Raw genomic sequence first — 23,960 nt, 5'->3', positions numbered from 1 at the left:
ACAAATAAAGGCTGTGTGTATTTATAGTCCAGTGCGTCACCCGGCAGCCAGCGGACGGGGGATTACCTCGGCCACGATGAACAAGCGGGGCATCATTCAGAAACAGGCGCTCACTCTGTGACTCACGGCCACACATGCAGGGCGTAACACACTATCGCCGCTGAGGTAGTGCGCTTTCGTTTCTCTCCGCATTGTTATGGGGTGTTTGCAAAAACCCAAGAAAGCATGCTCACGGCGCCTATTTTTCTTCTAACTTCTAAGAATGCGAGCACGATAGCCGCCGAAGAGGAGTTCTTGGCTCGACGTCTGCTCGCAGCTGTGGGTTTTTCAGCCGGTTCACTTGTTTCTACTACGGGCTGTAGCGGCGTTCAGACGTAGTGGCGTTATTCAAACAACCCCTCCCCTGTTTTACATAATTGTATTCAAAGTGGCTTGAACTGACCCCGCCTGTTGCACCTTCAGGACAACTGACCACAGCTGTCAACGTCTGAAAAGATGTTTGGTTTCAGGCCTGAAATGCATGAACTCTCTTCTGTGACACGTCCCATCTTACTTACCAATGTCTCCAACTGATGTTGCTGTGAGGTGTATATTTTTTGTTTACCCCACTTTTAGTGTGGCTCATGCTTCACTTCACACATCTGAGCCCCTGGGAGCACCATGGGCTTGCTGGAAGTGATTTTCCATTGGCTTTGTCAAGCTCAAAAAAAGGAAGAAAAAAACCCGCTCCCAGAACCAGTAAAGCAAGCTGAAGCTCACCGTTGCAGCTATCAAATTGCATTTCCACAATGCAACTTTTGAGCTGTGTAATTCACACTGAATGTGACGGTTTCACTCTTGTGTGCTCTGCAGTGGATTTGCGTTTTACCCCGACTTAAAGGTGTACTACTTAGGCCGACTGTACGGGAGCCCCTGTGAGGTCTCTTCAGAGGCTGTTTGAATGTCTATCTCTTTGTCTCTCAGCCACCGCTCCTGCTACAAACACTCTTTCATCCGTTTTGTAGGTTCAAGTTGACCTTGGTTACCTTGAAATCATTTAAACTCCTTCAGCTGAAAAGCCTGTTTGGTTTCAATAGTGAGTTGTTATTCCAGACGTTTGTACTCCTTATTGAATCATAAGTGGTAAAAGAAAGTTAACTCACAGGGCCGATGTTACACTGAGGGTCCCTTCACTTTATGCTCGCGGTCTCCTCGGCTGCAGAACCTTTTGTGACGGTGCGTTCTCTAGAAAAAGGTGATTCGCTTTTGTGAAACAGCCGTTTCCTGGGTGGGACATGTAATGTTTGGCACGTTTGTGATGCGACGCCACAGGTATGGATGGCTCTGTCCAGCTTTGAACATTGTTTAACTGTTCTTTTTTTTAATGGCAAATTGAAATTGGAACTATTATAATACATTGAATGTTATCCAAAATGGCACCATGTTACAGGACCGTCCGTCACACAGACACATCTCTGAATAGAAGTGCACCAGCTTACTGCACAAATGAAGTGTGTGTGTAGCTGTGTCTCGGTCTGTTTCCTGTTGCAGTGCATGTGAAGGACACAAGAGGGCGGGAAGTAAACACAAAACCCACGCTGTTGCCTAGCGATGGAACGCCGGTCTATATAGGACCAGCCAATTTCCCCCGATGGTTGATTATTCGGTGCATCTCTAAACTCTGAGTGTCTTGTTGAAAGAAGCTGGAGCCAATTAGAGTTTCAAAATGCACCGACTGGTATCGGAGAACAAACGCTGCATCAACGTCAAGGCAAGGGAGATGTGTCGGCATTATTAAAAAGAAAAGAAAGAAAACCACACAATCTTGCATCACTCGAGTCTCGGAAAGAAAGTGCAAAATAAGTCTGAGCTCATCTGTGTGTTTTACTCTTTTCCTCCTCTGCAGATACTTGGAGAAGTATGAGAAAGTCCACCACTTCGGCGAGGACGATGAAGAAGTGCAGCCGGGGAATCCCAAAGCCTCTCTTCCAATTGGTGCAATTCCCAGCTCTTACAACTACCAGCAACACATTGTATCAGGTAGGCGGAGACTGTGCTTCCTGTGCGCTTGGTGTTCAGAAGCTTCGTTCTGCTGCGTTCACACGTTCACTCTGTGATTCCGTCTGGGTCTCGTCTGTCCCAGGTTCACGGGTTCCGTTTTGATTTGGATCCTGTCTTGTTTTCGGTCTTGATTCTTCTTCCTTTGAAGCGCATCCTGTCTCTCTCTCTCGCTCTCTCTCTCGGCCAACTGCAACGCTTCATTCTCACACCGCTGTGATCGCAAAGCAGCACTACATCGGAGCCGTGTGAGATTCATAAGAGGTCGGCGTGGAGGTCGAGCCTACGCAAAGACACGCCCCTCGGCGGCAGACGATTGTTTGGGGGATTTTGTCGAGTTCATGTCAACGAGAACATGACGAGGAAGGAAATGTGTTGATTTTAGTTTTTGCGTTTTGATGATGGTTCAGATCGCTTTAATGTCCCCAAAAGTGTTATGACTCATTCAAAACATTCAACCGTTTGTTAGTAAGAACATGTCGGGTCCTCATGCGCTGTTGTCAAGCAGGCGGCTTTCTGTTGCCCCGATGTGATTTTTAACACTTGAGTTTGTGTAATCTCTTGAGCATGTTAATGCACATGTTAATCGGAGAGCTTTAGCGGAGCCCATAAGAGGACCTCTGTACCTTTAGGACGCAACGAAGCTACCAGGCTTCATACTCTGTCTTCAATTAGGGTTGCGACTGGTTTTATTACATTACATGTCATTTAGCTGACGCTTTTATCCAAAGCGACTTACACAATCCTGTTACATTCATACACTGTAGACACAGCTACAGGGAGCAATTCAGGGTTAAGTGTCTTGCTCAAGGACACATCGACTAGGGCAGGGATTGAACCTCCACCCCCTGATTGAAAGACGGACCTGCTACCCACTGACCCATAGTCGCCCCAAGCTAGGTATATGTTGATGTATTTCTTGGATGACGGGTTATTAAACAAATTAACTGTTATTCCAAATTGACAGTATTTACTCCAATAGAATATCAAAATGGCATACTTCATTTTGTTTCAAAATAAAAAGCACTGCAAGGGGTATTTTAAATTTTTTAACAGAGCATGGCTGTACAAATTTATTCTAAATGGGGATTTTTTTTTTTAAAGAGAAATGTAAAGTACGAGAGAGAGACTTACTATGTACAAAGGTACTTCCTACATGGGCTTGTAACTAAACCGACCCAACGAATCGACAATGCTGTTGCCAATTACTTTTAGAATCAGATTTGATCAACTTTCTGGATTGGCGGTTGCAGCCCTTCCCAAAACTGTTTCCTCAACAAGTTGAGGTTGATCCTCTTCGTTCAGTTACAACTAGTACGAATAACTGAGCCACCTCGAAGGTTTTCTGTTTGTACGGATCCTTTCTTCCAAAATCTTGCTCTGGTCCTTGGCCATTTGTCTCACCCACTGTTCTCGGCGTGTAATCTCCATGGTGATCTTTTTTCATGAAGCACTGAGGCGCTCGAGTTACTCTGCAACACTTAACTATTGAACAGCCCAATCAACTCTTCAGAAACAGAAGAAATGTCTGCAGTGTTTTATTTATTTCTCCTTTACTAACCTGGCTGAGGACCCGTGCCACAGCTGAGCTTTTTGCCGTCTTTACTCCTTCACTTCCACATTCATCACTTCTGTTCCACGTGACTCGTTTCATTCAGAGCGCCGCTGTGTTGGAATCAAGGCTGTGAAGTACATTGTTTATGCCTCTTTTCTTTCTTCCACTGAAGTTGCCTAGGCACACACACAAGTATTGACTACCGGTTTCTAACTTTTTAAACCTGAGCAAAGAAGCGCCCCTCAGCGATGATCACTATGTTTAGAACGAGGCGGTTTATTGATGAAGGGGAAGGAGGGAAGCACTCGCTGACTCTCCTCCCTCAAAGCATCCAGCCTTTTATTTTTAGACGCAGGCTGTTCTCACTCACAAACCAGCCGTGTGCCTGCTGAGCAGAGTGACTCCACTCCATGGCCGTGGGCTAGGAAAGGACACGCGGCAAACAGCGGTGAGCTTTGGCCCGCGGCTGTGAAGGTTTTCCCTCGTTCACTACCCAGATGAGTCGGACTTTGTAGGACACAATGTAGTTTTGACCGGGTTAATATCGGCTTGGCTGGCTCAACAATGGTTTAATATTTGACAGCTGGTCTATAAATCTCTCCCGCTGAGCTTCGGTCTTCCCTGTTCTCTGATCACGTTTTGGATCGTAGGCCCCGTGACAACATTTAATCCACTCTGCTCACAAAGACATGTCTGTCAAATGTTGCCTTCAGTCCTCCGCACCTCTGGCTGCAGGTGTTTCTGAATGGAGCCATTGCCGCTCTAATAGCAACTTTGCTGAATCACATTTACACACACAAACCGATTTTCTTCTTCCCCAGCGTGGGAATTAAATTCACTCAGCGGGACTCTGCTCTGCTTCCCGATTGGTTCCCAGGGGCAGCAGTCTACTAAAGATCCTGCACCAAATTGACATATCCACCGTCGGTGGAAAAGAAGAAATGTCAACCGATGCACACAAATGATCGAAGCCAGAAAAACGAGCGGGACGGGAGGAAAGGCGTGTTGACAAACGATTTCGCCCTCGCAGACCGGGTCATCTGTCATCTAGAGCTGTTGAATACCATTTTGTGTCATGATTCCCTCACCGCTATTTTGGATTGGAAGTCTTTTCTTAATTATGTCCATCATGAAGGCGGACGAGTCAAAGACGAACACAATTAAAAGTTGGAGAACATTCTCACGCCTCGGTCGCACACACAAGTCGCGCCTCATCAAACTCATTTAGACTAAAAGCAGCCTTCGCTGAACAACTCTACGCCGCATTGGGTTTGCTCAAACTCTGTTAAAGGGGAAATTAATCTGAGTTAAACTGGCGGAAGGTGTGCATGGGGCTACGGTTAGCGACCGCACCAGGACAACTGAAGGCTTTCACTCTGCAGCTCTGATGCTATATTCCCATGATGCACAAATTACTTTTTAAATCCTCTACAGTGAGTGAGCCTTTCTCCATTTAAAAAATCACTTTTGGGACAAATTTCACAACGTGTTTTTTCTTTTTCACATGAACATTCCGCCATACATTAAAGCCATTTGTGTTGAGCTTCTGCTTTGGTGGGCGGTATTTAAAAGGCCAATTCATACTTTCTGCGGTTGTCGGGTTTTGTCTGCTTGACGTAGATATTGTCATCCAGGGAGATTCCATGTGGACGTACGAATGCAGCCCAAAATTGGTTCTGGGGCTAACTGTACGCGTAGCATTTTCCCGTTCGGTTCAACACTCCAGTCGGGGATGTGTGCACCTCTAGCTGGTTCTCCAAGAGGAAGGAGAAAACCAAGCAGAGGCTTGTTTTGAAGGGTGGTTGTTTGAGCAGATCCACCTTAAGCTTTTCATAGAATTTGTCTTTAGAGGAATACAAAGGCGGCCAAATGACCCTCGACATGTGAGATTTGTTATGTGCTCCAACTTGAATTCATGAGCTGCCAAATCTATACCTCTAATTATGTTCATATAAAATACATATTGGTATTCATCAGCCCTGAAATCAAAGACATTTCTCTCTCTCCTCACTGCCCTCCAAATGCCAGATTTGAGTGATGGAACATGTGAAGTAACCTGAGACACGTTTTTTTTTCTTTTTCCTTCCACAGACTATCTCCGCCAAAGCTATGGAATGTCCACAGACTTCGTTCCGCCGTGCGACTACAACAAACTGGTGCTGTCCCTCCTCTCTGGTCTACCCAACGAAGTGGACTTTGCGGTTAACGTTTGCACGCTGCTGTCCAACGAGAGCAAGCACGCCATGCAGCTGGACAAGGACCCCAAGCTCGTCACGCTGCTGCTGGCCCACGCCGGGGTCTTCGACGACTGTACGTTCCGCTCGGATTGTGTAGAAAAGTTAATTTTTAGAGCTGCTGACTACAAAGAAACAGTCGATTCTCTACATTTTGATTAGTGTAGAGATAATCTTCTGAAAACTGTTTGGATGAAGCTATCCAAAATGCATTCCTAACGATATTTATTGAGCAAAATCTAGTTTTCATTTTATTCTCGCGGCCCAATTTGCTGGCTGCCTTTTCACCTCTTTGTTCTCGTATCAAAGGCCCTCTGTTCTTATAATTTCTCAAGAGGGAATTGAAGAACAAATAATCCTGAACTGAGATGGTACTCTAACCCTGCTGCCTCTTTGCCTCCTGTAGCGCTCGGCAGCTTCTCCGGGGTATTCGGGACGGACTGGAAGGAGAAAACCTCACGGGACTTTGTCAGGGTAATGTAGAATAAGAGTCTTTTTATTTGTGACCTCTGAATGCCTTCTTCTCAATGCGTCTCTTGGTTTGGCCTTTTATAAATATATATAGTTTTTAAAGACGACTTTCATTAAGCAAGCCACAAAGCATCCGTTTAACTCTTCGCAGCATGACGATTGTCAAAAGATCTTGTGGCTGGTCTGCTACGAAGAGTTATTAACAATGCAGTAGTGGTGGTGCTGGATTAAAGGGGAACATTGTCAATGTCTGTTTCAAGGTTTTCGGGAGAGCTACTGCATATGTGGAAAAAAATGTGTGTAAACCCGTATGTTGCTCCAGAGGGAGCTTTGTGATGTCACTTGAGTCGGTGTCCGTTGGAGCAGGAGGCTGCAAGTTTAGAAAAGGAAGAAGTGTTGAGTACGGATGTCTCTAGAACCGATTACTTAAGTACCAAAAAAATCTGAAAGCGTGACTACAGTAGGTATCGGGCTCGAGACGATGGTATATTTATCTCTACATTGTGGACACCAAATTGCAGGAGGACTAGTTAAAATTGTCTGTTAGCAGCTGGCGGTCAGCACCGCCCTGCTCGGCTAAAAAATGGTGCTAAGATTCAATTCAATTCAGTTTATTTGTATAGCCCAATTTCACAAATTACAAATTTGTCTCGGAGTGCTTTACAATCTGTACACATAGACATCCCTGCCCCAAAACCTCGCATCGGACCAGGAAAAACTCCCAAATAACCCTTCAGGGGAAAAGGGAAGAAACCTTCAGGAGAGCAACAGAGGAGGATCCCTCTCCAGGATGGACAGGTGCAATAGATGTAATGTGTACAGAAGGACAGATTTAGAGTTAAAATACATTCAATGAATGTGACAGAGTGTATGAATAGTTCATAGTAGGCATATTCCACGATGGAGACCTCCACGATCCATCAGGCAGATGGCGGTGGGGAGGAGGAGTGGGCGGAGTCTCAACAGTGGGCGGAGTCTCAACATGACAGTGGCGTAGTCAGGAGCAGGAACTCCACGACCCAGACCTCGATGATCCATCAGGCAGATAGGATCTATGTCGTCTCATAGGGTCTGATGACCCCATGAGACGTGAAGTCACAAGGACTCCGGGGAGAAAGCAGAGTTAGTAACGTGTTATTGAGAGATGAAAAATTCATCCTTAAGGAGAGAAAAAAGAGGAGATAGGTGCTCGGTGCATCCTAAACGTCCCCCGGCAGCTATAAGCCTATAGCAGCATATCAAGGGGCTGGACCAGGTGAACCTGATTCAGCCCTAACTATAAGCTCTGTCAAAGAGGAAAGTCTTAAGTCGACTCTTAAATGAGGTGATTGTGTCTGCCTCCCGGACTGAAATTGGAAGCTGGTTCCATAAAAGAGGAGCTTGATAACTAAAGGCTCTGGCTCCCATTCTACTTTTTAAGACTCTAGGAACTACAAGTAGTCCCGCATTTAGTGAGCGTAGCTCTCTAGTGGGGTAATATGGTACTACAAGCTCCTTAAGATATGATGGTGCATCACCAATCAAGGCTTTGTAGGTTAAGAGAAGAATTTTAAAAGTGATTCTTGATTTTATGTGGAGCCAGTGCAGAGCAGCTAGTGCAGGAGTGATGTGATCTCTTTTCTTAGTTTTAGTGAGAACACGAGCTGCAGCATTCTGGATCAACTGGAGGGACCTAAGAGACTTATTAGAGCAGCCTGATGATAAGGAGTTGCAGTAATCCAGTCTCGAAGTAACGAACGCGTGAACCAATTTTCCTGCATCTTTTTTAGACAAGATGTGCCTGATTTTTTTAAATATTACGTAGATGAAAGAATGCAGTCCTTGAGATTTGCTTTACGTGGGAGTTAAAGGACAAGTCCCGATCAAAGATAACGCCAAGATTCTTTACAGTGGTGTTGGATGCCAGGGCAATGCCGTCTACAGAAACCACATCACCAGATAATTGATCTCTGAGGTGCTCAGGGCCGATTAAAATTACTTCGGTTTTGTCTGAGTATAACATCAAGAAGTTGCAGGTCATCCATGTTTTTATGTCTTTAAGACATGCTTGAATTTTACCGAGTTGGTTGCTCTCCTCTGGTTTTATCGATAGATATAGTTGAGTATCATCTGCATAACAATGAAAGTTTATGGAGTGTTTCCTGATAATATTGCCGTGCCTGAAATGCCAATCGACTGCTCCAGTCTCTGTAATAGGATGTCATGGTCAATGCTGTCGAATGCAGCACTAAGATCTAACAAGACCAGTACAGAGATGAGTCCTTTATCTGCTGCCATTAAGAGGTCATTTGTAATTTTCACCAGTGCTGTCTTGGTGCTGTCGTGTTTTCTAAATCCTGATTGAAATTTCTCAAATAAACTATTATGATGTAGAAAGTCGCACAACTGATTTGCAACCACTTTCTCAAGGATCTTGGAGAGGAAGGGGAGGTTAGAGATCGGTCTGTAGTTAGCCAACACCTCTGGATCCAGAGTGGGCTTCTTCAGGAGAGGTTTAATAACAGCCACTTTGAAGGAGTGTGGTACGTGGCCTGTTAGCAGAGACACATTGATAATATCTAATAGAGAGCCGCCAATTAAAGGCAAAACGTCTTTAAGCAGCCTCGTCGGGATGGGGTCCAAGAGACAGGTAGACGTGTTCGAAGTAGAAACCGTTTAAGATAATTGGTCACGGTTGATGGGAGAAAAGCCCTCCAAATATACACCAGGGCATACAGCGGTTTCCAAGGCCATTCCACTTGAGGACAGATTGGCACTGGTTAAGGGCAAGAGATTATTAATCTTGTCCCTAATAGTTAAAATCTTTTCATTAAAGAAATTCATGAAGTCATTACCACTGAGGTCTATAGGAATACTCGGCTCCACAGAGCTGTGACTCTGTCAGCCTGGCTACAGTGCTGAAGAGAAACCTGGGGTTGTTCTTATTTTTCTCTATTACTGATGAGTAAGAGGCTGCTCTGGCATTACGGAGGGCCTTCTTATAAGTTTTAAGACTATCTCGCCAAACTAAGCGGGATTCTTCCAGATTAGTTGAACGCCATATGCGTTCAAGCTTTCGTGACGTTTGCTTTAGTTTGCGGGTCTGAGGGTTATACCAGGGAGCAAACCTCCTCTTCCTCACTGTCTTCTTCTTCATATGGGCTATCGAGTCCAGTGTCATTCTCAGAGAGCCTGTGGCACTATCAACAAGATGATCAATCTGGGACGGACTAAAGTTAGACCAGGAGTCCTCTGTTATATTGAGATGTGGTATTGAATCAAATGCAGAAGGAATCGCTTTTTTAAATTTAGCTACAGCACTGTCAGTTAGACATCTGGTGTAGAAACTTTTGACTAACGGAGTACACTCCGGTAGTATAAATTCAAAAGTTATGAGGTTGTGGTCTGACAGAAGAGGATTCTGTGGGAAGACGTTCAAATGCTCAATGTCAACGCCATAAGTAAGAACAAGATCAAGCGTGTGGCCAAAGCTGTGAGTGGGTTTCTGTACTCTGACAGAAGCCAATCGAGTCCAACAATGAGATGAATGCAGCACCTAGGCAATCATTATCAACATCCACGTGGATATTAAAATCTCCTACAATAATAACTTTATCAGTTTTAAGAACCAAACTTCATATAAATTCTGAGAATTCAGATATAAACTCTGAATATGGACCTGGTGGCCGGTACAGAATCACAAATAGAATTGGCTGTAGTGTTTTCCAGGTTGGATGTGAAAGACTAAGAACAAGGCTTTCAAATGAGGTAAGATATGGAGGTTGCATGGAGTTGCATTGTGATGTGGTCAGTAAAAAATTGTATTGGCCACGGTAATATTCTCACCATGTCCTGTTTTTGCGAGAAACTTGCATCAGATTATTCGCGTTTAATAAAAGTTTTTTTAAGAAAGCGGTTGAGTTGAATCCTCGCTTAGTGTAGGTTTATTACAGGGAAGAAGAATACGTAGAATAATGAAGACAATTTTGTTATTTTTCATTTGCTGAGCTTTTGGCTTGACTTATTATTGTTAATATCCTTTAAATGCTAACAAGCTGCGATTCTTCTGCAGTTCTGGAAAGAGGTGGTGGAGGATGTCGAAGTCCGGGAGCTGATCTGGGACAAGAACAGTGCAGCACAAGGTAAACAAACGTGGTACTTAAAGCCACAGCAAGCAAAAAAAGGGGAACACTCCTGTATGCTGCCACTGTTTCCTGCCACTTCCAATGCTGTGACATAAACATGGATGCTTTGCTTTTTTTTTACCGCGACTTCCCTTTCAGAGTGAGAAGTGGGATGTGTGCTGTTGTATTATTTCACATTCCCTTTTTACTAAATATTTTTACCAATAAGTAAAAGCAATGATCACATGTGGAAAAGCAGCGGAACGACAATATTTTAGAAACAAGCTGCACCAGTTGGAGAGATGTTACACCTGCTTATGATAAAACGGACTTGCTAAAAGAAACGACAGTTCTCTTGGCAGACGGTTCGTCGAGCGAGGAGCGCTGGCAGAGCCTCTTCCACCCGCCGCGGAACCAGGGCATCAGCGACATGGAGTCGCAGCGTGTCCTGCAGATCGCCGTCATCCTGCGGAACCTCTCCTTCGAGGAGGCCAACGTCAAGCTGCTGGCGGCCAACCGAACGTGCCTGCGCTTCCTTTTGCTTTGTGCCCACTGTAACCTCATCTCACTCCGACAGCTTGGGCTCGACACGTTGGGCAACGTGGCTGCCGAGGTTGGTCTGGTGTTGGCTGTTGTCAAATATAATGTTCTTTTTGTTGTTGTTAACGGTCGATTTGGGTTAGTTCAGTGAAAACATCCTCAGTGTCTGACGAGGGAGATTTGTTTCCAAACAGAGGTTACTGTGACACCGTAAACAGTCTTGTCTTTAGCCACCGTTACTGAATTGGAGCAGTTTAGTTCATCTCTGACATCAGTTTCATTTAAAGGAAACCCATCTATTCACTGGTCATTGATCCGAAGCAGCAATTGTCCATTTATAGTTCTTATTTTTGGCAGTAACTACCGCCCTGTATTCCTCCACAGGTTGTTGAAGTGTGAATCAGGCTGTAGCTAAAGCGATGCTCGCTATTTTAAGTTAGTTGTGTCCCCAGTCTTTACAGAACCAAAATGTACAGATGTACATTGATGTCAAACCTTCTAGAGCAACGTTGAGAATGTTGGTGAAACATTAGCCATCAGAGTGAGAAACGCATCACGTCGGCTCGCTTGTGTTTTGATGTCACATTTATTGTTATGAGATGCATGGAGATGAGCCATTTTTAGAAACTGCATGCATAGGGTCCCTGATACTATCGGTTCAGTCCTTGATGCCATTCATTGGATGTTTGGGTTGAGGCCAGTTAGCACATATCTTCAGATCTGATACCGCGAAGCCTTCTGTTGTAACGTAACTACTAGAGCACCTTTTGGTTGCTTATATGTTATGAGCAAGAATACAAATCATGAACGTCACGACGGAATTACTGTGGTTTGGCTTGTGGCCAGCTGGCAGCTTTTAAATATAGCAACAGGGCCTTTCTTTTGTTTGGATCAGCCTCCGCCCGGGGGACTACAAATGGAAACTAGATTTTCGCTATTTCTGGTATATTTTAGGTAGCATGCATTAACTCTACTAAATAAACGCGAACAATGTGAGGTCTCATTGTCATAGGCGTTTAAATGTGTGGTTCTGATCTGTATGGTAGATGTTGTGGATCGTTGAATGAATCTTGTCTGAAATCCTTGCAGCTCCAGCTGGATCCCGTAGACTTTCGGACAACTCATCTGATCTTTCACACCATCACCAAATGTCTGATGTCCAGGGACAGGTTTCTCAAAATGAGGGGTGAGTCATCCGGTGGGCCACTACGGTGACTCCGCAGTCCGCATGCCTGGTGAAGCTCCCTGAGTTAAACGTGACTCTCGTTTTAGCCATGGAAATCCTGGGCAACCTCAGCAAGGCAGAGGACAACGGCGTGCTCATCTGCGAGTACGTGGACCAGGACTCGTACCGGGAGGTCATAATGCTCCTCACGCTGCCGGACCTCATGCTCCTCATGGCCTCCTTGGAGGTGCTGTACCTGCTGGCCCAGCTCGGAGAGATTCCCTGCAGCAAGATCGCCTCCGTCAACCATAGCATAGGTATGACTCGGCTACTTCTTATGTTTTGGTGTGTTGCCGCAGGAGTGAAGCAGTTCTTTGATCCGCTAAATGGCGGATATGTTACCAGGCTCCTCGGTGCTGATCCTTGTGTGCCGTCTTCTTTCTCCTCTTTCCCTGGTCAGACCTGTTGGTGCGGTTGGTATCGGTTGACCTCCATACGTTTGGAGCCGACGCCCTGACGGCGGTGCGGTTGATTGAGCATCAGGCCACCGCTGACCAGGCGGCCGAGGTTCGACCACAGCTGGTCGAGCAGGTCCCTGCAGCCGTGCAGGGAGCAGCAGTGCCCGGTGAGTGTCTGTCTGTCACACGCTGGGGATTTCATGTGTCAACTTTGAACTTTGGCTACACTGTAGAGAATAAACATAGTTTTGGATTTTTTTCATTATGGTCCACTGGAAATCTGAAATGTGCTTATGTACTCTACCTGTGTTAGTGCTTCAGGTTTTTACATTAAAAAACATATTTTTTCTAAATATATATCTCTGTCCAACCTCCCCGGATGATGATGTTGCGCTATGATTGGCCAGTCTGCGTTTAAGGGGTGGGACTCAAAACTCAATGATTGGCCAAACAAGGTCTGCATTTGACTCAACTGTCAATATCTATAATAACTAGCCTGTTGCTGCTGAGCCGTTGGAGCACTGTCGCATCCTTCACTAATTGTGAAGGACCAGTTTGTTTGTGATGTTCTTTTAATGCTTAATAATAGTACAAAAGGGTTGGCAATTTTCTGATCTCTTAATCTTCTGTGGTAATCAATCGGGGAGGCCAGAGTCGAGCGGTGTTCCTTATTTGATCCTTTTCCTGTCTGAAGAAGTAGATAAAAAAGATGAGATTAAAGTTGAAGACTACCAAGAAGATTAACATCTATTTAGTTTTAGATTGCCCTCCCTTTTTGGTGGGGGGGGACAAAGGAATCACACTGAAGCCCCAGTAGTAAATGAACAGGTGTCCCATGGTCAACCCACCCAACCTTGGCAGTATCCATCCCTGTGCTGCGAGTGTGCTCCACAAGGTTGCACCGTTCTTAGTTTGCTGACATCTAGTGGACACCCTGGGGAATACACAAACGTTGACCAAATTCACCTTAATCTCTGGTTTTGAGCATTAAAACAACAATACAGAACATAAACCTGACACTTTTTTTGTCTTTTCAGTAACGACGGTCCCGGTCCAATCCACCCCACCTGGTATTGTTGAACTCGACGGGGAAAAATTTACACTGCAATGGTAAGATTACTTCACCTCAAGATGTCTATTCTGATGTTTTAGCTAAAGAAACATAGAGTTGAGTTGTTTTTTTTGCTCGTATCGTAACCACTCAATCGATTGTTTGTCTCCAACAGGCTAAACGCACACTTTGAGACAAACCAAGAGGGCTCCGTGTCTCGATCAGAAATGTACTCCGAGTACCTAGCCACGTGTAGTAAAATGGGACGAAGCAACATCTTAAACTCAACAGGCTTCCTCAAATGTCTTCGGTCAGTCCCATTTCCTCCTCATCCTGTCCGATGCTTTTCACGTCCAATCAGATTCTGAGCTTGTTTTCTGCAGCTTCAAAGATGCCAGCGGATGTTTCCCTTTTTGTGATGAACCTGCGTCTCCCCCCTGCCCCCACAGGACCGTGTTTCCCAATCACACAATGCGGCGGCAAGAGGAGGCCAAGGTCAATGGTCAGGTTCAGATTCTCCTGGTGGGGCTGAGGCGCCGGGCGATCCCTCTGCCCATCCAGCTCTACTATCAGCAGCCCCAGCAGCAGAATGCGGCAGCAGCTCCCACACCTGCGGCAGCCCGGCACGATGCTCCCGGCGACCCTCAAGCCCCGCCTCCAGGTAGAACTAGTAGAATTAATCATGTTTACGCTATTTCATTCAAATAAATGTGAGCGTTGGGTTTTGTCCAGTCATCTAAGACAGTGGTCCCCAACCTTTTTTGAGCCACGGACCGGTTCCGTGTCAGAAATTATTTTCACGGACCGGCAATATAAATGACGTAATAAATATGACGTCATACAATTATACGAAGGGCATAAAGTGCCAAAACAACAACTCATCATTACGCCGAATTAGTGTGAGCCGTGCGCTTGTTTACCTGCAACGAGCCGCTAATGGAGATGGCGACACAGACGTGTGTTTGGTCCGCTGCTCCTAACCGAGTTCTGGTCGCTGTCATTAGAACACCGGCAGAGTTGTTGTGTGAAATGTCCCTTCAGGCCACCGTCATTTGCATCTCGAACACATTTTTTTTTAGCTCGGACGGGCTCGATTCACCGGGTGGGTTTGTTTACAAATGGTTACAGGTCTATTCCTTTGCAGTCGGGTCTTTTGTGGTTGGAGTACCGCTCAAACTCTTTTAAAAGCCTCTTCCACCCGGGCAACGTCTGAAACATGTAGAATATTCCGCTGTTCACTCGCCCACACAGCAGCGACTTTATCGGCCAACTTGAAAACAGTCGTCATTTCCCTGAAGTGACAGAATTCATTGAGCAGGTTGAATATGTTTTAAGATTCTTTGTCACTGAAATGTGCCGCCAGCAGAGGGTTCGGCGTGTGAGACTCGCCTGCAGCGATAAACCCGAACTTTAAGACTCCTGAACGCGGCTCAGACGTACACACGGGTGTATCCGGTCCTTTTTCAAAATAAGATATTTTTTCCGACTGATTAAAAAAATAAAAAATAAACTTTATTTATTCACTTTTTTTCCGCGGACCGGTTCCAACCAAGCCCGGGGGTTGGGGACCCCTGATCTAAGATACTGTTTAGGACCGACCAGACGTAGTTATTAAAAGCTTAACAGCGTTGGAGGAAAAGACATTGCAGAAAAGTGATAATGTGCAGAAGGATGCTCGCAGGCCTGCAGAGGAAGCAGAGCTGGGTTCCACCGACTTCCTTGAGTAACCTCCTTCAACTAACTTCTATTCCTGCAAACACATTGAGGAAATGTTTGCAGGAATAAGTTATGTTATTAAGTTATTTGAAGGAGGTTACTCAAGGAAATTGAGAGGAAGTCTTCTAAGCTGTATCGCAAGTCGTGAAACTAATCACAGAAGACATTGGGCAAAGTTGTGTGTCTATAAAAATGTAAACATGACAGGTAAACGGTAATACTTTATTTTTGTTGCGTCTAAAGTACATTAAAGAACATTAAACATGACTACAAACCAATTTAAAAAAGAGTCTTTGTAAACAAGAAAAATTAAAACATTGAAACTTAAGTAGCATCTTGGGTCTGATCAGTTCTGTGTTTTTGCGTTTTGTGTAACCAGGCTTACTTCTCGGGCCTCCCAGTCTTGGACCCCAGTTCGTCCAGGTGATGGGCCCCAGCCCCATTGGTGCTGTCCCATCCATTGCCTTGACTGCACAGGACCCTCCTCATGTGAGCCATCCGACTGTTTCCCGTCACCCGGTGCCCCTGCTGGCTTCCCCACAGTTGCCACCAAATCCTCTGGCAGCAGTGCAGCAGCAACCGGGTCCAGTGGTCCAGATTCCGATGTCGGCCACCCAGAACCCTGCTGCTCAGCAGCACTCTCCCATGCTCCCCACAGAGACATCTGTCACGCTTTTTCAGCAGGTACCACAGGGCCACATCCTCACCGCCTGTGTACACGGTGTGTGCCCTCCGATCACCCAGCACCCTCAAACCCCTCCCCTGTTTGGGCCTCAAGGTGGAGCTCCCCAGGCGGAGCCTCAGATCGTTGCTACGGTATCGACACCCTCTTCTTTCACCCAAGCAGGCGGTGGTCTTGCTTTTAGTATAGCAGGTGTGACCAATTCCCAGGGGTCACGCGTCACATTTCAGAACATCGCCCCCAAGCCAGCACCAAGCCAGTCGGGTGGACCAGCGGCCATGATGGCCACTCCCAACCAGCAGCCTCAGCCACAACAGCAGTCGCAGAGTCTCGTAATAGTCGAGCAGAACCCAGCCTACACCCCTGCGATACACCAGATCGTTCTTGCCAACCCCTCCGGCTCCCAGAATATCCAGATCGCAGGGCAGCCCGGAGTTGCTTCCAACCTCTGCCCGCCTCCTGCTTCTCATTCCAACACCCAGGTCCAGCCCAATCAAACTGTCAGCCACGCACTGTCCGTGAAACGTCATCAACAGCAGCAACAACAGCAACTCCAGCTCATTTCCCAAACTCCCCCCCCTCAGCCTACCTCCACCGAGTCCAGCTTGATCAAACAGCTACTGCTTCCAAAGCGAGGGCCTACTACTCCGGGAGGAAAGCTCATCCTACCTGCTCCACAGGTGCCCCCTCCGAACAACACCATGGCGTCTAGTTCGCAGGTGATCTACCAGACGAGCTACAGCACCCAGAATCCCTCACCTCAGCCTCAGCAGCTCAATGTCCAGCTGGTTCCTGGTCAGCTTCCCGCTGCAGGAGCTCCAGCCCTCCAGACAGTCCAGCTCTTGCCAGGCCAGCTCATTTCCACAAGTAACACAGGGGCAGCTACCATCATCGGCCCCACGACAGCTGGACAGGTCACATTTACCGTGGTCCCCACCACTGGCTTCACCACCTCTGCTGTTGTCAGCCAGGGTGCTGTGGCTCCGGGAGTCCCCCCTCCTCCGTTCTCTACTGCATTAGTGCCCCACCACGCCCCTGAGGCTCCACCACCACTGCCAGCTCCCCTCAGAGGAGACAAGATCATCTGTCAAAAGGAGGAGGAGGCCAAGGACGCCACAGGGCTGCATATCCATGAGAGAAAGATAGAGGTGATGGAGAACTCGTCTTTGGCAGAAGGAGACCCCGATGGAAAAACCAGTAATGGCGATGTGGCGGCAGGTGCTAAGCTGCTAAATGGTCGGAAGTGTATGGAGTCTAATCTACCTCCATACCACTCAGGGAACAGCCAGGGGGCACTCAATGGCCCGGCGACAGAGGGCCACCCTGCTAATGGGAAGCAGGCCCTCTCCCCCATCCTAAACACCCCTCTGGAGGGCAACCCTGAGGCCAAAAAGACTCTCGTCAATGGGGTGTGTGACTTTGATCGGGTTGACGGTGGCAGCAACATAAACAAAAACATTCCAAATCACATTGCTTCCAAACAGTACTTTGGGAACGGGGAGATGGGCCCTTCTGAGAAGAGTCGCGGGTCAGACCTGTCTCTTCCTAGTCAGCAGGACACTGCCAAAGCCCAGCAGGCCGAGCGCCTCGCGAACGGACCCCAGGCAGTCGGCAACAGGCCTCCCTCGGAACTGACCAACGGACCTTTGTGGCCGGGCCACGGCGTGCCGGCGCTACGACAGCAACTGCTCCCCAATTCCCCCCTCCCCCCCACCCTTACTGTTACCTCCCAGAGTCCCGCCTCGTTTCCCGCAAACGGAGTGGCCTCCGAGGCCCGGGGTCTCAAGAGGCCTGCCGAGAACGAGGAACGCGGCGGGGCGGCCTCGGGGATCCCCAACAAAGTGGGTGTGCGCATCATCACCATCAGTGACCCCAACAACGCTGGCAGCAGTGCCACCATGGTGGCGGTGCCGGCAGGAGCAGACCCAAGCACGGTAGCCAAAGTAGCAATAGAGAACGCCACTCAGCAGAGGATCTGCCCTCCCACGCTGGCAGCTGGCTCGACGGTGAGTCATTGGAGGGTTAGTCTCTAAGCCGTGTATATCTGGCCTTCTGTTTGCATGTCTGACACCATCGTGAGTATTTAGAGTCACGTACGTTGTCTGTTGCTACTACGTTTGACTCATCTACAAACGACTTCTTTGTCCTTTTGTCACCAGCCACTCGATAGATTACCATTGTTTACTGTAGCCTGTTGGTGATGCAAATCTACCTGGACTAGACTGGTAAATGGTGCTAATTCTGTGCTGCCCAGGTGTGTTTTTTCATTGTAATCAAACATATTCACATTATATGTTGACTTAACGGTCTAGCAGATAAGTTGGAGGCATCTCCTACTCTGAAACATATGCTAAGACTTTAAATATTCATTATATATTTGTATATACCATATTATTTTTGTCTTTTATCAACTAAAATGCCTCGTCTGGAGTTGAATGTTGCCAGAATGCTGTACAGTCAAACTGTAACATATACTCGTTTCAGTTTTGTTGTTGGCAGCTGTGATCGTTCCACTTTTGGACTTGGCAGAGAAACTGTTGCTGTTAAAACATCTCAAGACAATTTAAACATTGTTTTGAAACAGAATGCAGCTGTATCAGCTGCAGTTTGTGGTCATGCTCTGTGGTCTTAGTTTAGCTATTATTTGAGAGCTGTATATTTTGTTTATGTAGTCCACATTGTAACTTGATTTAAAACTACGACCTCCGATTTACTTTCCCGCCCTCTGCCTTAATGACTTGCGTATGCCTCTGGCTGCGGAACAAGGGGCCACCAAAGACACTAAAACACACAACAGGCCCGTGCTCATAGTATGTGGTGTCTTCTCATGTACCTGTTGGTAGAACACAGGCACGTTGTTTGTGCACCTCCACTACAGGGTGTTTTTTTTTTATATGGTTCCAGGTTTTGACTCGAATAACACGTTTATGTAACTGAATTTGAAGTGGCCCCTTATGTTCTAGATGTGTAACATTTTAGTGTCGGACTTAAATCGGAAACTAACTTGGAATTACAAAAGTTGTGCAGTTCGGAAAAAGGATTTGCTTGGCACTCAAATTGCCGTTTGTTTCGGAGATGGAAGGAAGAAGTCTGGTTGGTTACGGGCGTATGAGGACTTTCTGCAGGTTGAGGAGAATATTATTTTTCAAATATTTTCCCACTGCTTCAATTTAATATTACAATATAGGTCGGTATGCTAAAGTAGTATATCACTGCATTATGGTGAGTCAAATCACAGTTTTGTCAGTTTGGTGGAGTGACACCAGAGCCTGCCACAAGAATACGGAACAGGCAGCAGGTGGAGAAAAGTAGCCGGTAAACGTGCAGTGAATTATTATTATTATTATTATTTGTATTGGTCTGTTGATAGCTATTCATATTTGAAACCACGCCTAACAGAATCAGATGTGTTTATTTATTATAGTTATTTAAGTGGCATGTGTATTTTAATAGAAGACTTGAAATTGAGAACCATTAGAACTTTATTATTTTGTATCTTTTTATTGACACCGTCACTCTGAGGTTTGTCAATGGTTGAACAAACAATGGATTTATCTTCATTGATCTCTAAATACAGGATCGTACCGATATCATGCTCGACTCATTTCAAAGCAGAGGCTACTGGTCGCGTGAAGTACACGCAACGCTCAACTTGTCGATCAACGTTACATTAGAAGCAAAAATGAATCTATGAAATAGTCGTTTGTGGAATGCTGTTTACGCGGGAGACCGAAGATCCTGGACGAAGCAAAATGTCCGAACTGCACACCACTTGCGAGTTACTGTTTGGAGGTTAAGAAGGTGAGGCCAGTTAAGACCATGTGGCTCTCTCCGATACCCACCTCCTATAGCAAAGCAGCTGAGAGAGCAACTGGTGCCACTAGACAGGCCCCGGTTACATCTCCGCCAACAGTTATAATAATCATTTATTTTATATAGCGCTTCTCAAGACACCTGAAGTCGCTTTACAGAGTCCAGAGTCCAGTAGTCACACACACACCAGTCATACCGGTGGTGGTAAGCTACATCAGTAGCAACAGCTGCCCTGGGGCAGACTGACGGAAGCGTGGCAGCCAATCAGCGCCTACGGCCCCTCCCCCACCTCCAACATTCATTCACATCCATACGATGTGGTGCATGTCTTTATGATGAGATGTCTGTTGTAAATGATGAAAATGTAACCGTAAGTCCTAATGAATGACAAATGTTTATTTAATGCTAATTCATATATATTGTTTCCAACTGTCCCACACAGCCGACGGTCACCACCCCGCCCCCCGTTTCCCAGCCCGCTCCAGGTGGTGATCGCAGCTCGGCACAGCAAAGCCCTGCAGCGCCGCCGGAGCCGAGCAGGAAAGCCGGGCAGAACTTCAAGTGTCTGTGGCAGTCCTGTAAACGGTACGCGTCGAACGGAGGCCCGCCGATCGTAACCATCCTCGGCCGAGCCGCTGTCGAACGTCCGCTGATTACTTATTTCCTTTCTTACGTAGGTGGTTCGAAACGCCGTTGCGGGTGTTTTACCACGCTGCAATGCAACACGGTGGAAAAGGCGTGTACGCAGGGCATTGTCAATGGGAGGGATGTGAACCTTTCCCCCGGCAGAGACTGTCCTTCATCACCCATCTACAGGTGAGACTCCCTCCTCCTCTTCTGTGGCTGGTCGTGCAGGGAGTCACTCTATCGCACCACGTCGGCATGAAATAATAACGCGTTCTTTCCCAGGACAAGCACTGTTCTCGAGAGGCTTTACTGGCTGCACTCAAACTCGAGGAGCAGCAGGCGCAAAGTCCCAATCAGACTTCTTCCCAGTAAGTACACCTTTCTTCCTCCACCTTGATGCCTGATTGGGGCCAGAGAAAACTACACAAACCAGAAATGCTGCATATCAATATCTGGGGAAAAGCAGTGAACCGATATTTGACCAATAACCTTAATGACGTCCGCTTGATGTGTCATTTAGGAGTCCGCCAGCAGCCGGCAGCACTCCGACACCTCGAGCACCGAAAGCAATCGCGAATCACCCGAGCGCAGCTCTCATGGCCCTTCGCAGAGGCTCTCGAAACCTGGTCTTCAAGGACTTCACTGTGAGTAGAATAGGGCTGACAACTCTCCCCCCCCCCCCCCCCCTGAACTTCCTTAAAACTCTCAGTACACGTGCGCTTTAGTATGAGGTTTTTTCTTTTTTGTTTATCCCACTGTTTCCTACATATCCTGGTTCAAACACAGGCTCAGGATTGAGTTGAAATGCTGTGTGGGGGAGATAATTTGGTTATTTCCCGGTCTTTATGAAGCCATATAAACCTCCATGATACTGTTCATACAGCACATGTTCTCCTGTTTGAGTGATATACAATGTTTGGGTTAAAAGACAGAACACTTATCTTGTTGACATGTCATGATTACAACAACGTCTTCTACTGCTCTACCTTCTTATTCTCATCTCTCACAGTGGAACCCATGAATATTGTTTTTTTTGTTCCCCTCCCAGGATGAGAAAGAGGGACCAGTGACCAAACACATCCGACTAACTGCTGCCTTAACGTTAAAGAACATCGCCAAGCACTCGGACTGCGGTCGCATGTAAGTGTCCTTCTGGCTTTCAGAAGTGTTGAGTGAAACCCGCCGCACTTTGTTCCCTTGTGACCAGACGGATGTCAAAAACACAATTGTGTCGAGTCAGAATTGATTGCTCCAGTTATAAGTTTTGTACTGGATTGCATTATATTGTTAAGTTGTGTCCTCCCTTCTCTCCTCGTCTCTCAGGTTGGTAAAGAGGCATGAGACGCACCTCTCGGTGCTCGCGCTAAGTAACATGGAGGTTTCCACCACGCTCGCCAAATGCCTTTACGAACTGACGCGCACGCTTCAGGCTTAACGCCGAGAAAAAAAGGATAACCTCAACACCACCCCTCCTGAGACGAGAGGAGGAAGCCGCCGATGAGTCGTAGCGGGTCTGCAGCGGGGAGCGCAGGAACCGGAACGAAGACCCTCCTTCTGCCGCGCCTCTCATCCCTCACCTCCTTCCTCGCCAACCTGTGTTCTATACCGCGCTCTCCCCCAGCCACACACACATACACACACACACACACACACACACACACACAAAAACTGCCACGGGGGTCTTCCACCAGCTGCCCACCAGGGGGGGCTCTTTGAAACTGCTTCCCCGTGGGACTCCACAGACGAAATCCCAAACATGAGCACATTTTGTTTCAGTTCTTTTGTTACTTTTCCTCTTCGTGTCGTGAACTGATGTGTGCGTTGGAGCGAGTGGCGGTCGACTGAATAGTACGGCTTGGCGCCGAGGGGGGGAGTGGACTATTGGAGGCGTCCCACAGTGTCCGGTGGAGGAGGACTCTGCTGGCAACTTGCAAAGATGATTTTTTTGTTTTGTTTTCTTTCTGTAGAAACTTGGTAGCTTGGTTTTCTTACTTGAGTCAATATATTTTCACTTATTTATTATTGAAATGAATACCATTACAATTAATGAAAAAGAATCTTGTAAATATGTTGTGAATATATATAAAGAAGATCCTCTTTCATGCCGATGCAGCCACTGGAGAACTTGCTCTGTGGAGTAATAGAAGCATTACTTTGGTAGAATTGAATAAAGTAGTATGTTTTTGTTTGTTGCTTTTTTTTATGATCCCTGGTCACTTGTATCTAATGTGATTCTATACTCAGCAGTGGATGAATGTACTTAAAAACCTGTAAATAATTCTGCAAAGGTACTGATGCTGTAAAGCTTAGGGAGGGGGTAAAAACAGTTTTTTGTGGAACTGTGACATTTTTTGTATTATATACCTTGTAGAACTCATTTTGCTGGCTGAAAGAGTATGGAATAATATATCATGTCATTTTGTAGAAGAAGAAAAATATTGAAGGTATTCTCTTCCCTTCCTCTTCCCTCACATGCCCTCCCCTCAACACGCACACACAAGTAACATATATCCACTGTAAGCGTTTTGTCATTGTACGGGCCACAGTGCGCGTACCAAAATTTTTTTGTATTTGTAAATTGGTTTAAATACATGGAGTTTTTATACAGGTTTTCTCCTGTGTTCTTTGCTTTACGTGCAGGTATGATATTTTCTTCACTACTTTTTTCTATCTTAATATAGTGTGGAGTTTTATTGTACTATTTTTTCATTCTTAATACCATGCCACATTCCGGCTCACGTCCTCAGACTGTACTCTCTACCGTGTGTTGTGTAACATTTATGACTGCCTGTCGTATTAGCATCTGACCGGGGCGACCCAACCATCCTCATTTCTGCGGTGTCAGTAGGATGTGTGACTACACATAGACCTAACAGTCTGTTAGAGATTGGCTTTATTTACTTTGGTGACTGTTTATAGTTTTTAAATAAAACACTGAACATTTTGCTTTGGTTTTACGCTTGTTTCTTTATTCCCCGCCAATGCCACTGATTTCTCCCACTTTCCTGTCGCTCAAAACACATGCAGCAGTCGAGGTAGAGCGGGATTCCACCACATATTTATTTATGCAATTCAATTAAGTTTATTTGTATAGCCCATTTTCACAAATTAGATTTTGTCTGAGTGCTTTACAATCTGTACATATAGACATCCCTGTCCCAAAACCTCACATTGGATCAGGAAAAACTCCCAAACAACCCTTCACGAGGAAAAAGGGAAGAAACCTTCAGGAGTGCAACAGAGGAGGATCCCTCTCCAAGATGGACAGGTGTAATGCAGCAATGGATACGTGGAACTTCTAATTTTTTTAAATGGCACCTTAACTTTTGCGATTGGCAATGCACGAGAAGAGAGTTGCGGTCTGAACAATAAATATTAACATATTTCAGACAAAGTAATGTGTAAACGGTTGAAATGGTTAGCTTTGAATAAACGGTCAAAATATTTAGCTAAAAGTAAACCGTTCAATAGTGCACTAATGGTAATGTATAAGTTCAGTGTTTATCAG

General features: G+C 46.1%; 1 protein-coding gene across 1 annotated transcript in view; it reads left to right on the top strand.

The window, feature by feature from the left end:
* Positions 1-23,396, top strand: part of arid2 (AT rich interactive domain 2 (ARID, RFX-like)) — a 32,607-nt gene extending 9,211 nt beyond the window's left edge. Inside the window, exons 4-21 of the mRNA XM_056424654.1 lie at positions 1,886-2,019; positions 5,684-5,902; positions 6,233-6,300; positions 10,349-10,418; positions 10,751-11,013; positions 12,030-12,126; positions 12,213-12,422; positions 12,566-12,730; positions 13,601-13,673; positions 13,790-13,924; positions 14,064-14,275; positions 15,710-18,018; positions 20,268-20,410; positions 20,503-20,641; positions 20,735-20,820; positions 20,973-21,096; positions 21,501-21,592; positions 21,776-23,396. Coding sequence (XP_056280629.1) covers positions 1,886-2,019; positions 5,684-5,902; positions 6,233-6,300; positions 10,349-10,418; positions 10,751-11,013; positions 12,030-12,126; positions 12,213-12,422; positions 12,566-12,730; positions 13,601-13,673; positions 13,790-13,924; positions 14,064-14,275; positions 15,710-18,018; positions 20,268-20,410; positions 20,503-20,641; positions 20,735-20,820; positions 20,973-21,096; positions 21,501-21,592; positions 21,776-21,887 — 4,651 coding nt within the window. The 3' untranslated portion in view covers positions 21,888-23,396. The remainder of the gene's footprint in view (positions 1-1,885; positions 2,020-5,683; positions 5,903-6,232; positions 6,301-10,348; positions 10,419-10,750; positions 11,014-12,029; positions 12,127-12,212; positions 12,423-12,565; positions 12,731-13,600; positions 13,674-13,789; positions 13,925-14,063; positions 14,276-15,709; positions 18,019-20,267; positions 20,411-20,502; positions 20,642-20,734; positions 20,821-20,972; positions 21,097-21,500; positions 21,593-21,775) is intronic.
* Positions 23,397-23,960: the final 564 nt, after the last annotated feature.

Source organism: Pseudoliparis swirei, chromosome 10 (genome assembly GCF_029220125.1).
Source record: "Pseudoliparis swirei isolate HS2019 ecotype Mariana Trench chromosome 10, NWPU_hadal_v1, whole genome shotgun sequence".
In the NCBI taxonomy this organism is placed as follows: Eukaryota; Metazoa; Chordata; class Actinopteri; order Perciformes; family Liparidae; genus Pseudoliparis; species Pseudoliparis swirei.
This window is presented reverse-complemented; position numbering and strand designations above follow the sequence as displayed.